Here is a 14,794-nt window from a genome sequence, read left to right as displayed (position 1 = left end):
CCCCATTGCCATGGAGGGAGGAAAGTTGTTGCTGTGGAGGGGGAAGTGCTGGGCAGACAGGCAGGTGGACCCCTGCCACCTTTGCTGTGTGGGTGGGGGAAGCAGGCAGGCACAGGTAAGTCTTCTTAATTCTGTGCTGGATTGTGTCCCCCAAAGTGCTGTGACCTTTACAGGTGGCCTGTATTATACACGGCTGCATTTTAAATAAGTAAATCAGCAAGTAAATCAAACAAGTGCATCAGCAACCCTGCGGGCTCTCCTTCTCCAGGAGGGCAGTGTGCTGTTACTCTGTTTTTAATGGGAAATGTTTAAGTCTCACCTACTGAATACGATGGGATCTTAAAAGTGCTTGACTTTGACTGAAATGAGCTGGATGTCTTCTTACTTTAAAAAAAACACTTGCCTTGAGAATTGGGCTAGAGGTGGGATGGACAGGAAACTAAATTAATATACTCAAAAGAGCCATTTCTGGTGTTTCTGTGAATCCGCATATTTGTTCCTTGAATGGGTGTCATCCTCAACAACAACAACAAAACATCTTTCCGACACATCTTCCCTTTTCTCTTTCTGCCCTTCAGGAGACAGCTTTGCAGAATTCAAATCTGCCGGGGCAGATGACGGCTTCACAGATTTCAAGACCGCCGACAGCATCTCACCACTAGACCCCCCTACAAAAGATAAATTGTTTCCTTCCCCTTTCTCCTCTCAGCCTGCACAATCAAAGCAGCAGCAGCAACAAGCAAAACCTTCTCTGAACCTGGCTGACTTGAGCCTGCTTTCCTCAGCCTCTGCTGGAGAGAACAGGTCTCTTCAGTTTCCAGTCTCCTACAATTCCTCGAAACCGGCCTCTTTCCCTGTGCCACTGCCCCCAACATCCTCCGCTGCCCCCGCTTTGCCAATGCCCAGCAATAGCTCCATCTTAGCCAACGACTTTGCCGACTTCAACCTTTTGGGGGGGCTGTCAAGTTATCCCCCCACCCACACTCAGGATGAATTTGCAGATTTCATGGCTTTCAACAGCAGCGCCAGCTGTGCAGAGCAGAAGCCGGGCGAAAAACCCAGCACTTTCAAGCTGGACGCCAGCCCTGTCCCTTCGACTGCAAAGAGCGCGCAGAGCCCTCCCTCCTCAGCCCCTCCCACAAAATACGACATCTTCAAGCAGCTCTCCCTGGATAGCTCTGGGTTAGGCTTTGAAGAAACAAAAGACCACACCCCGTCGTCCGCAAAGAGCGAAGACGACTTTGCTGACTTCCACTCCAACAAATTTTCCTCCAGTTCTGACAAATCCCTGATTGACAAACTGGCAGCTTTCAAGCACGCCAAAGAGGACTCTGCCTCTGTCAAGTCTCTGGACCTCCCGTCCATCGGGGGCAGCAGTGTGGGCAAGGAGGACTCTGAAGATGCACTCTCTGTCCAGTTTGACATGAAACTGGCAGACGTGGGAGGAGACCTTAAGCATGTCATGTCTGATAGCTCTTTGGATTTGCCAACCGTTAGCGGGCAGCATCCGCCGGCAGCAGGTGAGGAACTAGTTAGATTGCTCTGGTAACGAAAGCAATAGATGCATCCCAAAGTGTTATTCCTTGAGCTGAATTTCAGTATTATGTGCTGGTCCTCCAGCAGGAGAAGGCTTCTGAACCTGTATTCTTGGCTAGCTGCTAACCCCTGAACCAAGCAGTGTTACACCTGACTTTTTCGTTGTCTTATGTAGTTTTTGGATGGGATTATTTGGACTCCAAACCCTACAGTACTTGGTATGATATGACTGATGGCCTTTTAGCAGCCCCACTTTGTAGGGGAGGTATTCTGCCAGTGCTTACGGTGTCCCTAAGGGCGTGGGAAATAGACTGCTGCTAAGAAGAGGCAGCCTTTCCCTTCTAGGGTTTAGCCCAACGTTCTTGCAAGTTCGCTTTGGCCAGCTTCCGTTGCGTGAGGGGTTGTTCCTCTTTCCAAAGTAAGGCTGTGGTCTGTTCTTGGAAAGCTCATCCCTTTTGGAATGTCTATGAAACTGTAATGACGGATAAAGGTCTCTGGATGTCCAAGTGCCAGTGCAGATGTAATGCTCACTCTGTGTCTTGGCTGTGAGATTGGGTTTGCACATTCTCCCCCTGGGAGTAGATTCTGTCCTCCTGCCTTAACCTGTGGTCAAAAGATGCTTCAGCTCCAACATTAACAGCAGGTGTTAGGATTTCAGCTTAACTAAGATAAGAAATGTGCAAGGAAACGGTATTAAAACTCAGCTACGCTGATGTGTGAGCTGACTTTATCTGCAGGTAATGTCAGCGCTGAGGTAATTGCTGAGCCGTGGAGGGGGTTGTGTGCAGCTGACACCCATACTGAGTGTTTGCTGGAAGCCGTGTTTCACTTACACTGGCCTTGCATCCCTTTCCGAAATTCTGCCTCATGTGCCGTCTTTGCACTGCAATAATCTTGAGCGTTGTGGCTTCCGCATGATAATTGCACAGGCCGTCAGATGTGGGTGAGCTCTTGAGTGCTTTGCCATGTCTTCTGAAAAGAAACAAATGGAAGCACAGCCCCAAAACTGCAGTTGCTATGAAGAACAGCCAGCCAGCACCTCTTTTTCTTTTTCTTTTTCCACAAACAAGTGCACACTTATGTATGGAGATGTGTGTTTTTACAGGACGGAGCGGTTGCACCCAAGTGTGTGTTTTTATCCCAGTATGCAGTCCACACGAAAGGTTTCAAGTGGTATTCATTAGCATCAAAACATCCACCACTGCAGCCTGTCTGATGTTACAGAACATGCCAGTCACAGTGCACAAACGATGGACTTGGTCATCTGGAAACGTAGCATCCAAATTAACCCTGTAGAATATTCATAGGAGCTGCTAGTGGCTGGGAGACCTCTGTCCTGTGGCAGCATCCCTGAATAGAAGCCACATGTGGATGGGCAGTTGCTTAGCCCTTACTTCCCACCCATGGAATTAATTTTATCGGCCTTGTCCATCTGTCATGGGATCTTTCCCACACAGATGCATGCGCCTGGCAGAGAGTGGACCACAGAAGGATCATGTAGCAAATGGAATATACTTGGGTTGCACTATTCTGAACTGGAAGTGCATTAGCAGTTAGTAGGGGCTTATGTATTAGCAAGGGTTTCCCCCGCCCCCACCCCCGTCTTTTCACTTCAACAAGGAAATCCTATTTAATTTTAATTGGGATTCTTCTCTCTTTAATTTCCTCTATGGAGTTAATGTGTCAAAGCATCGAAGCCAGTCATCTCCCATCTGGCTGCAACTTCTTAAACTTCACAAGTGTCCTGTTTTTGTTCGTTTTCTCTGCCTGATCTGTACATAGAGAGGAGAAAGCATTGAATCAGATGTTTTGTGGCCTTTTTAAAAAAAAAAAAGATGGGGAAACGACAGTATTCTTTTTAAAAAAGTATTCTGCAGCTTTTGTGCTTGTGACAGAGAGCTGTTGCTGTCCAACATCGTTGATTTCTACATTAGCTGTTTCTTCCACCATATTTTGGGTGGGGAAAGCGAATTACAGTATTGTAATTTTCCATTGTGTTTTGAAGTGGGAACAGGGAAAAAAAGTTCCATTTATGGCTTTAGATGTGGAGAATTACTCTTAACAGGGTGCAAAATATCAGGAATAATTCTTCTTGGTGAAGAATGACTTTCCCCCCTCCCCAGGCCCTGGTGGGTTGTTCAGTTTTCTGATAACTGAAATGTGTATTCTTGAAAGTTTTTACTTCTGACTCTTGGGGGTCTTTTTGTTTTCAAAGCACTTTTTCCTACTATTTTTCTACTCTTTCCGGGCGGTAGTTTGACCTTTGTGTTGCTTGTTTCCGAGAGATGAGTTTGGCATCTGTCCATTGCAATTCAAAGGTTGCCAATTGCCATTTGGTGCATCAAAAGATGAACTCTGGGTATGAAAGGCTGCTTAAATAGATCATGTGTTTAATGTTAAATATTTTGATATCTGAAGTGTAATTATTATTATTAGTGTTTTCCCCAAGAATGTGAATCAAGATCTTCACCTACTTTCTAATGTGCCAAGTCTAAAGTATTCCTCAAAGGGCTTGTTCAACTATTAATGCCTCCTGTCTTTTAACCACAGTTATGGGATCAGCGTGGTTAAAGGATTCTCTGTGGAGTAGCCCCCTGTCTTCCCACGGCCTCTTACCTCCTACACATGAACTCTTACCGCTTTTAACCATAGTTCATACTTAACAGCTGCACCAAAACTCGGTGCTTCTCAGGGTTCACTCCTCCTAACCAAGATCTTTAACCAGTTTCAAGCCCTATTTTGGAATGCTGGTCAAGAGCTAAGGTGTGTTTGGCATTAGAGTTTGAGAACACCCCCACCACCACCACTGGGGCTCTACAGGGGCTTGGAGAACACTGCACCAATCCTGGATGAATGACCGTCGTTAGCCTTCTTAGAAGAAGGTGTGCTCGTCTCCCCACAGGCAAGTTTGAGTTGGCGAATTTGGGTGTTTGCTCACTTCTGTGCCCTCTGCTGCCTTCCCAGCCCACAGGGACGTTGGCTTCCCTTCCTGCTGTTTCTTAGCAGTGCAGTGGGGGTGTGGCAGCAATCTAAAGCTACTTCGCTTCTCTTCCCCATGGCTAGGCCAAGTGTTCCACTCCTCTTCAGCTCTGTAACTGACCCTACTCCTGCAATACGCCTCTTTTTTAATATGGGCCTCTACCCAAGGCTTTTGGGTGATCCTCTGATATCTCTTCTGGTTTGCTGGGCGGCACCTTGAATGGTTTGCTGGGGCATTAGAAGGCATCGCACTACACCACGGTTAACTTTGGCGCAGCCTACTGATGAACCATTGTTCACGCTTGCGAGAGTTCTCTCCTGACCCGTGGTTTGAAACTGGTTACCAAATCGTGGTTGCTAGCACTGATTAACAATGTTGCTTGACAGTGAGCCCTGAGATTCAGTTTACCATGGTTAACTTTGGTGCAGTCATACTGATGAATCATGGTTCGTGCTCACCAGAGTTCTCTCCTGATCAGGGTCAAGAAATGTTACCATTCTCGCCACGGTTTTATGCAGCCATGAGGATGGTGAAGCATGGTTGTGGTCATAGGGGAGTGGGGAAATAAGGTGAAGTTGTGCTAAGAGGGGAGGGAGGGAGTGTATGTCCCCCTTGCTGATTCCCCATCCTAAATGTAGTTAAGGGACAGGATGCGTTAAATCTGTTGTGGCCCAAAAGATGCTTCTTTTTTTCCTCCTTGTCTGAACTCTTTATTTGTTTAATTGACTTTTTTATGCCATGGCATTTGTGTGAATATACGTAATTGTTTGAAACACTTCTAGCTCTGAATCAGTGATCAGGAGTGTCTGAATTTCATCTGCTTTAAAAAGTCATCTCCCCTCCCCCCCCCTTCATGTGTAAACTGAAATGTTAGACCGGGACAGTATCCCTTTTCCTATTCCTTGTTTTAGGAGAAATTGCAGGTCTGCCTTTGGGATTTCTTTTATGTTGTCTTTGGAGGGGGCTCCGTAAGTGAAGTTCTTAAGTCAAGAATCTGAGCATATTGGACTGACTTTCTTTATCTGAATCTTGCAGTTAATGGCACAGCAACTAAAAAGAGAGCTTTTATTCCTTTCCCAGTGGGCGTACATAGGAGGAGGTGAGTTACAGGGATAAGAAGGTATGGATATTTGGCCAGAGGGAGGGAAGGGTGTTAAAATTGGCTGCTACATAATCAGAATTGCCTTAACACTTCAGGGCACGATGGGGAATAGGGAGAGACTTGTTTTCCAAGCCCTTTTGAGGGGATACTGTCTCTTTAAACTTTACGACACAGTTAGCCAGTCCTAATCCTGTGGCTTTGATGGCTTGGTTTGGTCTTCCTTTAACCTATGACATAAGCTTTCAACCCTTCAAGCACTTGCTGCCATGTTTTTCAGCCAGGCTGCTGCTTATCTGCCAAACGTTAGCCCTTTCCTTTGTGCTTCTCTCAGCTGATTCTTTTGGGTCCTGGAGTGTCCTCCCCGTTTCTTTTTGCCTCTGATTTGACTCTCAGTTGCCCCAGACATTGCAGCAGGAGCACACCCTCCTTTTCGAGAACTGTCAAAAAAGTTACCTGGTCTGCTGAACTCACAAGCGTGTAGAACTTTCCTTTCCATTGGCATTACTGGGAAATTCTTTGTAAACTGGAATCAAAAATCAGGGCGGGATTTTTCCCCCCCTTTTTGCCTGTCTCATCCCCTCTCCGATAATCTTATTCCAACTGGACATTTCCTGTGTGAATGTGCCTTTTTACATCTGCTTTGATATCTCTCTTCTGCAAAGACTGACCTGCATGCTTTGATTCTGATGATTCTCTTTGGGCTCCTGTATATCACCTTCTTTTGTGATCTGTAAGTCCTGCTGTGTTGTTAATAAATATTTATCTTGGCATATTTTGAAGGTCTGAGCATGTGTGATTTTTCTTTTTTGAGTCCAGAAATGTGTCTGGTGATCGTAGAAAAGTTTAAAGCAATAGTATCCCCTTTCACGCGAAAAGTCTCTCTCTTCTTAAGTAACTGTGTCAAGTAATTGCGAACCAGAAACGAGAACAGGCAGTCCGAGACCCCCTCCATCTGTGCTCAGAATAAAGAGCCAGCTCAGAGTGGGCTTTTTAAGGATCGGGTACAGTCTTTTCTGGCTCCTGATCCAGTTAAGTGCTGTTTGTACCCACTGGCATCACTGCATAGAACAAAACTTGAGTTCAGTAGCCTCGCCAGGGGTGTCAACTCATTTGTTATGAGGGCCGGATCTGAGCCATTTCTTATGAGGGCCATGTGTGTACCTATTTAACATTAGGTAGCAGAGATATCAATTTTATAAAGAACACAGACAAACACAAATATATGTTTTTTAAAAACTTAAAACGTTAGCACTCATTGGTCTTAAAGATGCTTTCTTTGTATTCCTCCCATGGGATCCAGGGAACTGGGCAAAGAAGCTCCGGCTCTTTCCTTCCTTCCCCAGGGGACCAGGAGGGGGAGGAGCCTCAGCCAATAGAAGGAAGAGAGGCTTGGCTCAGTAGCTCTGCTGTGCGATTGTGAGAGCCTGGCAAAGCGAGCTATTCCTCCCTTCATCCTCCCCAAGGAAGGAGCTTCAGCCAATGGATAAAATAGAGGTTTTGCTCTGTAGCCCCTGTGCAATTGAGCAAGCCTTGCAAAGCAAGCTGTGATGCAGAAGGAAGCAAGAGAGAGGGAGAAGGAAGCAGATGGCAACCAGTTGCTCAGGGGCCTGACAGGAGCCCTCCAGGGGCCTAAATCGTCCCCCGAACTGCATGTTTGACACCCCTGACCTACACAGTTTTCCAGGGTGTAAGCTTTTGTGAGTCAAAGCTCACTTTGTCATCTGCGTGTGGGCCGTCTTTGAGACTGGGCTCATTTGGACAATTTCAGCAGCCCCAAGCACGTCACAATGGCGCCACTGCTTCTGCGAGTTTGTTGCAGACACATTTTTGTGCAGCGTCTGGAGCAGACCAGCAGTATGACTGGCTGACCTGTTTGGTCTTGAAAGGCTGTAATGGGCAATAGCTGGCAGGGCCATTCTGCCCTTTCACGAGGACATCTTTCCTTACTATCTGACATCCTCTTAAACGGAGATGCCTGAAATCCACCGTGAGACTTGCTCTGCATAAAGGTTGCACAGAGGCATTTCTGACTCCGTATTTTGTGTCTGTCTCACAGCCACTATCTCGTACATGGATGCCATTTGGATATCCAGTTGGTGCACAAAGTACCCTAGTCATATAAAAACTTGTTCAGATATACAGGTTTTCATGGGCTATGGTCCGTTTCATCAGGTGCATGAAGTATCAGTGACACACACGCACACACAAAACAGAGGTAGAGGTAGAAAAGTGGTGTTACAAAATGAGATACAAAGTTCAGCAATCCAAAGAATAGATGTCACTTATGCTGCAAAACTCCACTGAAAACATGGTCCAGACAAAAACATTTCCTCCCCCAATTCCAACCCTGAAGAGCAACTGGACACCAGTAGCTCAGTATTTTGTCACATGCTCAACTGGACTTACTGCGTTCTGCAGTGCTATTATTGTGAGAGAAGCATTACACTTCAGATTTCTGTCGAGGTATAAACATTTCCCGCTTTCAGATTTGGCCGGTAATCAGAACTCTGTTGCTGTTGTGTTTTCAGCTTTCTAGTTATTTGTAAGTTTGGACATAGCTCACTTCCACCAACCCCTAATTCCTAGGGGGAAGTTGTGCACAATACAAGGGCAAGGGATTATGTATTTGCCAAATCTCAGCTTTCTGGGGACCCAGAAATTCTATACCCATTTGGGGCTTTCCTGTTTTCAAAAGTTTTCTGACTTTTAAAAATCAGCTCATCAACTAAAGTTCATCATGAATTTTGACCAGTTTGTGGTTCATGTAGTAACATTCGCAAACTGAAGAGCTGCCCCAAACTTCCACAAATGTTAAGGCAATTTGTGGCAGTTCATGAAGAGCAGAAAGTAGGGGTTTAAATGGCTCCCATTTGACCACAAACCAAACCACAAAAATTTGGTTCATGCCCATTCCTAGTCTGGGGCCAAAACAGAGGTGATGCCCCCCACAGTTTTAAAGAAGTTATTAGCCTTCCCAGATGTTTGTTTTCAAGATTGCGGAAGGGCTGCTGTATGAGAGGTGGTATTTTGCTGTTTCTTTCCATGCCTCTTAGGTGACTTAGATCACTCTTCCAAAGTTCCAGTTCTGGGGAGAGGAAAAGACAAGTGCCTACCTGGGTTTCCCCCACCCCACAGAGAGACAGAGACCGGTAATTGGAGATCTGGGGGTGATGGGAAGTGCCATCGAGTTACCACTGATTTATGGTGACCCTGTAGGATTTTCAAGGCAAGAGATGTTCAGAGGGGGTTTGCCGTGGCCTTCCTCTGCATAGCAACTCTGGGCTTCCTTAGCGATCTCCCATGCAAATACTGGCCAGGGCCGATCCTGCTTCATTCCCAAGATCTGATGAGATGGGGCTAGCCAGGGGCAATGGCAGATACAGGGCTGAAGGTATGTAACGGAAGAGGCCTGGGGGAAGACTAACAGCCCCTTTTCCCAAGCAACCTTTCCGCAATCCTCAATGCCTGCCTGGGGCTGTAGAAAAACACAGAAAAGCCTGTTGAACATATCTTTCACGTAACACTTGCTTTGGTCCTTGGACTACACATGTACAAAACTATAAGACCTTTAGCTCATCTTCAACAATTTCTGTACTCCCGTGAATGAGAAACTTCCAAACATACCTCTCTGATGCTGCCGTGCCCATCCCTGACAGTCCAGACACAGCCACGGTAACCTACTCTCAATATCAAAATGTCTCCTTGTGTAATTTATCCCAGTTTTGCTAATCATGGGAAGTTAGGAGAAACATTCGGGACTCTGGCTATACCCCCAGTCCTGACGTTTCAATAGGCATAGTTTTCAAGCTCTCCATACAGGCAGCAGAGCTAGAAACTTGACGGGAGCGTTCCTGTAAATCACATCATGCGTATTGCCATGTAACAGCTGCATTAGAATTACACTGCGTTACACTAGCTGCCAGTCTGTTTCTAAGTTCAATGAAAAGCCCCTCATGACCTGGGCCCCACATATTTGAAGGACTGTCTCTTTCCATCGGTCCCTATGTAACAACTACAGTCATCAGGCAGCCATCTATTGGCTATTCCACCACTTAAGGTGGCCATTTGGGCATTGAGCAGAGCCTTTTCCATCATGGCTCCAACCCTGTGGGAGGGGCTCCCTGAAGAGATTAGAGGGACCCCCTCCTTGGAAGGCCTGCCTGTTTGCCAGGGCTTTTTGAGGGGTGTTGAATAGCAGGCGTCTTTTAAGGGGGAAAGGGGAAGTGGTTTGGAAGTTTGATATAATATTTTGGTTTTAACTGCAAATTTGTTGTCTTAAGCTGCCTTGAACCACAAGAAAAGATGGGATTAAAGTATTGTAATAAATAAGAATTATCATAAAAATAAATTTAAAAATCCATGTGGCCCAAAAAAGAGACCAGGCAAGACCATTTTACGGGTAGATCTGGGTTGTATACTATAGCACCAGCTGAGAAGCTTCTTTCTGGGCCAGACTTAATATGCTTCATTAGGTCTCAATGTTTTATTTAGTGTAGGATATTTTTAACCTGCTTTTAAATAAACTCTTCCGGAGGCCGGGGACAACCATGTGTTGTCATCGAAGAAACAAATCATAAAATCTGATACTACACAGTTTCAGAGGGCAGCTGTGTTGGTATGCAGTAGAACAGCTAGACCAGGGGTGGCCAAACTGTGGCTCAGGAGCCACATGTGGCTCTTTCCCACATGTTGTGTGGCTCTCAAAGCCTACCCCATTGCCTAGCTTGGAGAAGGCATTTGTCTCTTTAAATCACTTCGCCAAGCCAAGCCAGTCAGTGGCTTGGAGAATGCATTTAAAGTTAAAGGTGCTTTCTTTCTACCCCTTCCTCCCTTCCTTGTGGCTCTCAGACATCTGATATTTATTCTGTGTGGCTCTTACTTTAAGCAAGTTTGGCCATCCCTGAGCTAGACTGGAGTCCAGTAGCAGCTAGAGACCAACTCAGTTTTGGGGGTATAAGCTTTTGAGAGTCTGAGTTTTCTTAATCAGAAACAGGATCCATATCTGATAAAGGGAGCTTGGAGTTAAATCTAGCTGATAAAATACAATATGGTAAAACTGATAAGTTGCCATTGTAGCTCTCACTGAAGCCATCTGAAATTAACCTGGATGAGAAGGTTCTCAAGATTTGCTCTTAGCTCATCCAGCAGCTTTCTTGGGGCAGAAGGTTCCACAGTCTGAGGCTGGAAAAGAGAAAGCACATCACCGTTTTCGATTTTAATTGGTGTTAGTCCTGCCTTTTCTCTGAGGAGCTGAAGGCCGTGTGCATGAGCCCCTAGCTTGCCTCCCATTTTAGTATTACAACAAACCTATAAGGTAGGCTAGGCTGAGAGAGAGAAGAGAGGCTGGCATTCTAGCATGGCACATTGGGCATTTCAACCCAGATTTCTCCCGCCTTCAGTCAACATTCTGAATTTTCCAGTAAGCTGTTGCAGCGTATTTTTTGTGTGTCATCAAGAAAGCTTAGAAGCCAGAGATGGCGGTGGGGGGGGGGGGAGAAAAGGGCTCTCCAAAAGAGTTCCAGAGCAAAAGTTCCCTTGAAAGCAATTGTGTATGGCAGCCGTTCAACTCGATATACGCTTGTGTTCAGACACAGCAATGAGGCACAGTTTAATCCGCGGTGGGCGAAGCTGAGCATTGTAATTTGCTGAAATGCACAGTGTTGGATTTTCAGGCCTGGCTTTGCAGCTTTGTTTCTTTCCCTGTCAAAATTCTTTTCCTGTCTTTGCTAGGCAAGCATCATTCATTCTAATCCCCACCAAAAGTGCTGGAACTTCGACTTTTCCCTTGTGCTTTGCCAAGTGGCTCACTATGTTGGGGAGGAAAAAGTCTGAAGATGCCCAGCTGAGGCTTGTCACCAAGGGCTCTTCGTGTACCCTGCGGTCATATTCTTAGTGTGAAGAATGCTTGTAATGGCATTTATATTATTATAATACTTTAATTTCAAAGCACTTAAAAAGCTTTGTCTTAATAATTCTTTGGCTTTCGTGTGTAGCACTTAGTGTGTTGGACTAGAATCTGGAAGTCCTGGGTTCAAGTCCCCACAATGCCCTGAAAACCTGCTGGGTGATCTTGAACCAGACAAACTATCTCAATCTCATAGGGTCCTGAGGATAAACTTGAGGGAGGGGGCACCACATTTTAAGAAGGATATAGACAGGCTGTCCAGAGGAGGGCGACAAAGATGGTGAGGGGTCTGGAGACCAAGTCCTATTAAGAAAGGTTGAAGGAGCTGGGGATGTTTAGCCTGGAGAGGAGGCGGCTGAAAGGTGATAGGATCACCATCTTCAAGTACTTGAAGGGCTGTCATATAGAGGATGGTGTGGAATTGTTTTCTGCGGCCCCAGAAGGTAGGGCCAGAACCAATAGGTTGAAATTAAATCAAAAGAGCTTCCGGCTCAACATTAGGAAAAGCTTCCAGACCATTAGAGCAGTTCCTCAGTGGAACAGGCTTCCTCAAGAGATGGTGGGCTCTCCTTCCATGGAGGTTTTTAAACAGAGACTAGATGGCCATCTGACAGCAATGAAGTTCCTGTGAATTTAGGGGGAGGTATTTGTGGGTTTTCTGCATTGTGCACGGGGTTGGACTAGATGACCCTGGAGGTCTCTTCCAACTCCATGATTCTATGTAAGCTGCTGTGGAAGAAAAGCATTATATAAATAGAGGTGCCTGAAGCAGCATTATCTTGTAATCCTTAAAGGATCCCGGTAAAGTAGGTCACTGTTCTTATCTCCATAGTTGCAGGTGTGGGGTAGGGTTGCCAACCTCCAGGTAGGGCCTGAAGATCTCCCAGAATTACAACTGTTCTCCAGACTACAGAGATCAGCTCCCTTAAAAAAAATGGCTGCTTTCGAGGATGGACTCTGGCATCATGTCCCACTGAAGGACCTTCCCAAACCCTGCCATCCCCAAATCTCTGGGAGTTTCCCAACCCAGAACTGGCAACAGTAGCAGGGGACAAAGCTGGAGTTGGGTTGATGGTCTCCTGGAGAGGGGTGAAAGAGGAAGGGGCCGAGGTGCTGTCTTCTGGGTCATTGCAGTATTTCAGAATGCCAACACAGTCGGGGGGTTGGAATGCTGCCCTGTGTTTTAATGCCACACCAGCACACAGGGAAAATATAAGGGCAGAACCTTTCTCCTGGCTGTGTTGGTGCCCTGTATATTTAGAATGCTTTTGCTGCCAAAGAGCATTCAGTATTGGCATCTACCCCCTGCAGTCTGAGGTGGCACACGGCATTCTGGCACAGCTTTCCTACCCGCGTGAACCAGGCCTCAGTTAAGGGCAGCATGGCAAGAGGAGGGGGTGTGAGGGAGGCTGTGCTTGCCCACCACAAGGACCCGCCTCAGTTCCAGGCCCACCAATTGGAATAGAATCATAGAGTTGGAAGGGATCTCCAGGGTCATCTAGTCCAACCCACTGCACAATGCAGGAAACTTACAAATACCTCCCCCGAAATTCACAGGATCTTCATTGCTGTCAGATGGCCGTCTAGCCTCTGTTTAAAAACACCAAGGAAGGAGAGCCCACCACCTCCCGAGGAAGCCTATTCCACTGAAGAACCACTCTAACAATCAGGAAGTTCTTCCTAATGTTGAGCCGGAAACTCTTTTGATTTAATTTCAACCCATTGGTTCTGGTCCTGCGTTCTGGGACCACAAAACACAATACCGCACCATCCTCCATATGACAGCCCTTCAAGTACTTGAAGATGGCGATCATATCACCTCTTAGCTGCCTCCTCTCCCGGCTAACCATCCCCAGCTCCTTCAACCTTTCCTCATAGGACTTGGACTCCAGACCTCTCACCATCTTTGTCGTTCTGGATCCGTTCCAGCTTGTCTATATCTTTCTTAAAATGTGGTGCCCAAAACTGAACATGATACTCCAGGTGAGGTCTTACCAGAGCAGAGTAAAGCAATACCATCGCTTCACGTGATCTGAACACTATACTTCTGTTGATACAGCCCCAAATTGCATTTGGCTTTTTTTAAACCCTGTGGAGGCCCCTAGGCAGTCAAAATCTTGGGGGATGCCTTACAAATTATCTCAGAGTTGGAGCACCCACCCTGCCACCTGTGGCTCCCACTGCAACCTGCAGGCACCTGCTCAAAAGCCCCTTTGACAAAGCTGTGTTGGGGGGGAGGCAGAGAGAGGCAAACTTGGCGACAACACCAGCAGCAGCCGCCCCAGACAAGTTGGGCAAAGAGCTACTCAGTTGCTGGCTGCATGTGCAGGCTGGGAGGGTCTGCAAGCAGGGGGTGGGGGAATGGGGGGAGCTGGCCTGGGGCCCCTAAAGGCATGGGGGCCCATAGGCCAGTGCCTACTTTGCCTAATTGTTAATCCGGCCCTGATCACACTGTTGACTCATGTTCAGCATATGGTCCACTAAGACCCCTGGATCCTTTTCGCACAGACTACTGCTAAGACAAGTCTCTCCCATCCTATAGCCATGCATTGGATTTTTCCTACCTAAATGCAGAACTTTGCATTTATCACTGTTAAAATTCATTTAATAAGCATTCCCTCTTAGCATCCAAATCAAGATGTCCACATGTGACATCTTGTTCACTCTTAAAATACCGAGCCATAAGGAGGATTTGCCCTGACCCTGCTTGCATCAGACCACCAAGGAAGTCCAGGGCTGCCACCCAGCAGAAAGCAGTGGCAAACCACCTCTGAATGTCTCTTACCTTGAAAACCTGGACCTGCCTGCATTTAATTGTTGACGCATCCTTTGCTGTTGCAAACCTCGTCGTGCGGTGAGCCCACTGTCGGGAAAGGTGCACTGAGTCAGAAAGGTGACCGCAGTCCAATTCCCCGGCTATGCATAGCCAGTAAGTTCCTCATCAACAGATGTGAGCGGCAGCTGAGATTTTAATTCAGATTGACGGCTGTTAATACCTCAGAAGCAAATGCCAAGCATGCAGAAGGGAAGCCGCTGGTCCCTGATGTTTTTACCATTAAACAAACACACACACACAAAAAGTGTCCCTTGGCTATTGTTTTGCATCTGCGTCTAAACATTAAAAAAGAGAGAGAGTGAAAGGAGGGAACAGTATAGCGTATCAGAACTCCAGGGTCTGCACACTTCTCACCACACTTGGTGGTCTGCAGAGGAGCAAACTCTTTTGTGCTGCCGCGTAAGCCACATAACCATCAGGTGAGTATCAGTGGTT

General features: G+C 46.6%; 1 protein-coding gene across 9 annotated transcripts in view; it reads left to right on the top strand.

The window, feature by feature from the left end:
• Positions 1–14,794, top strand: part of SYNRG (synergin gamma) — an 82,801-nt gene that overhangs the window by 42,026 nt on the left and 25,981 nt on the right. For all 9 annotated transcript variants that reach the window (XM_060258756.1, XM_060258755.1, XM_060258754.1 and 6 more), the window contains one exon: positions 579–1,520. In XM_060258756.1, coding sequence (XP_060114739.1) covers positions 579–1,520 — 942 coding nt within the window. The remainder of the gene's footprint in view (positions 1–578; positions 1,521–14,794) is intronic.

This window comes from Heteronotia binoei, chromosome 18 (genome assembly GCF_032191835.1).
Source record: "Heteronotia binoei isolate CCM8104 ecotype False Entrance Well chromosome 18, APGP_CSIRO_Hbin_v1, whole genome shotgun sequence".
Classification (NCBI taxonomy): Eukaryota; Metazoa; Chordata; class Lepidosauria; order Squamata; family Gekkonidae; genus Heteronotia; species Heteronotia binoei.
The sequence above is the reverse complement of the archived record's forward strand: the minus strand, read 5'-3'. Positions and strand labels throughout refer to the sequence as shown.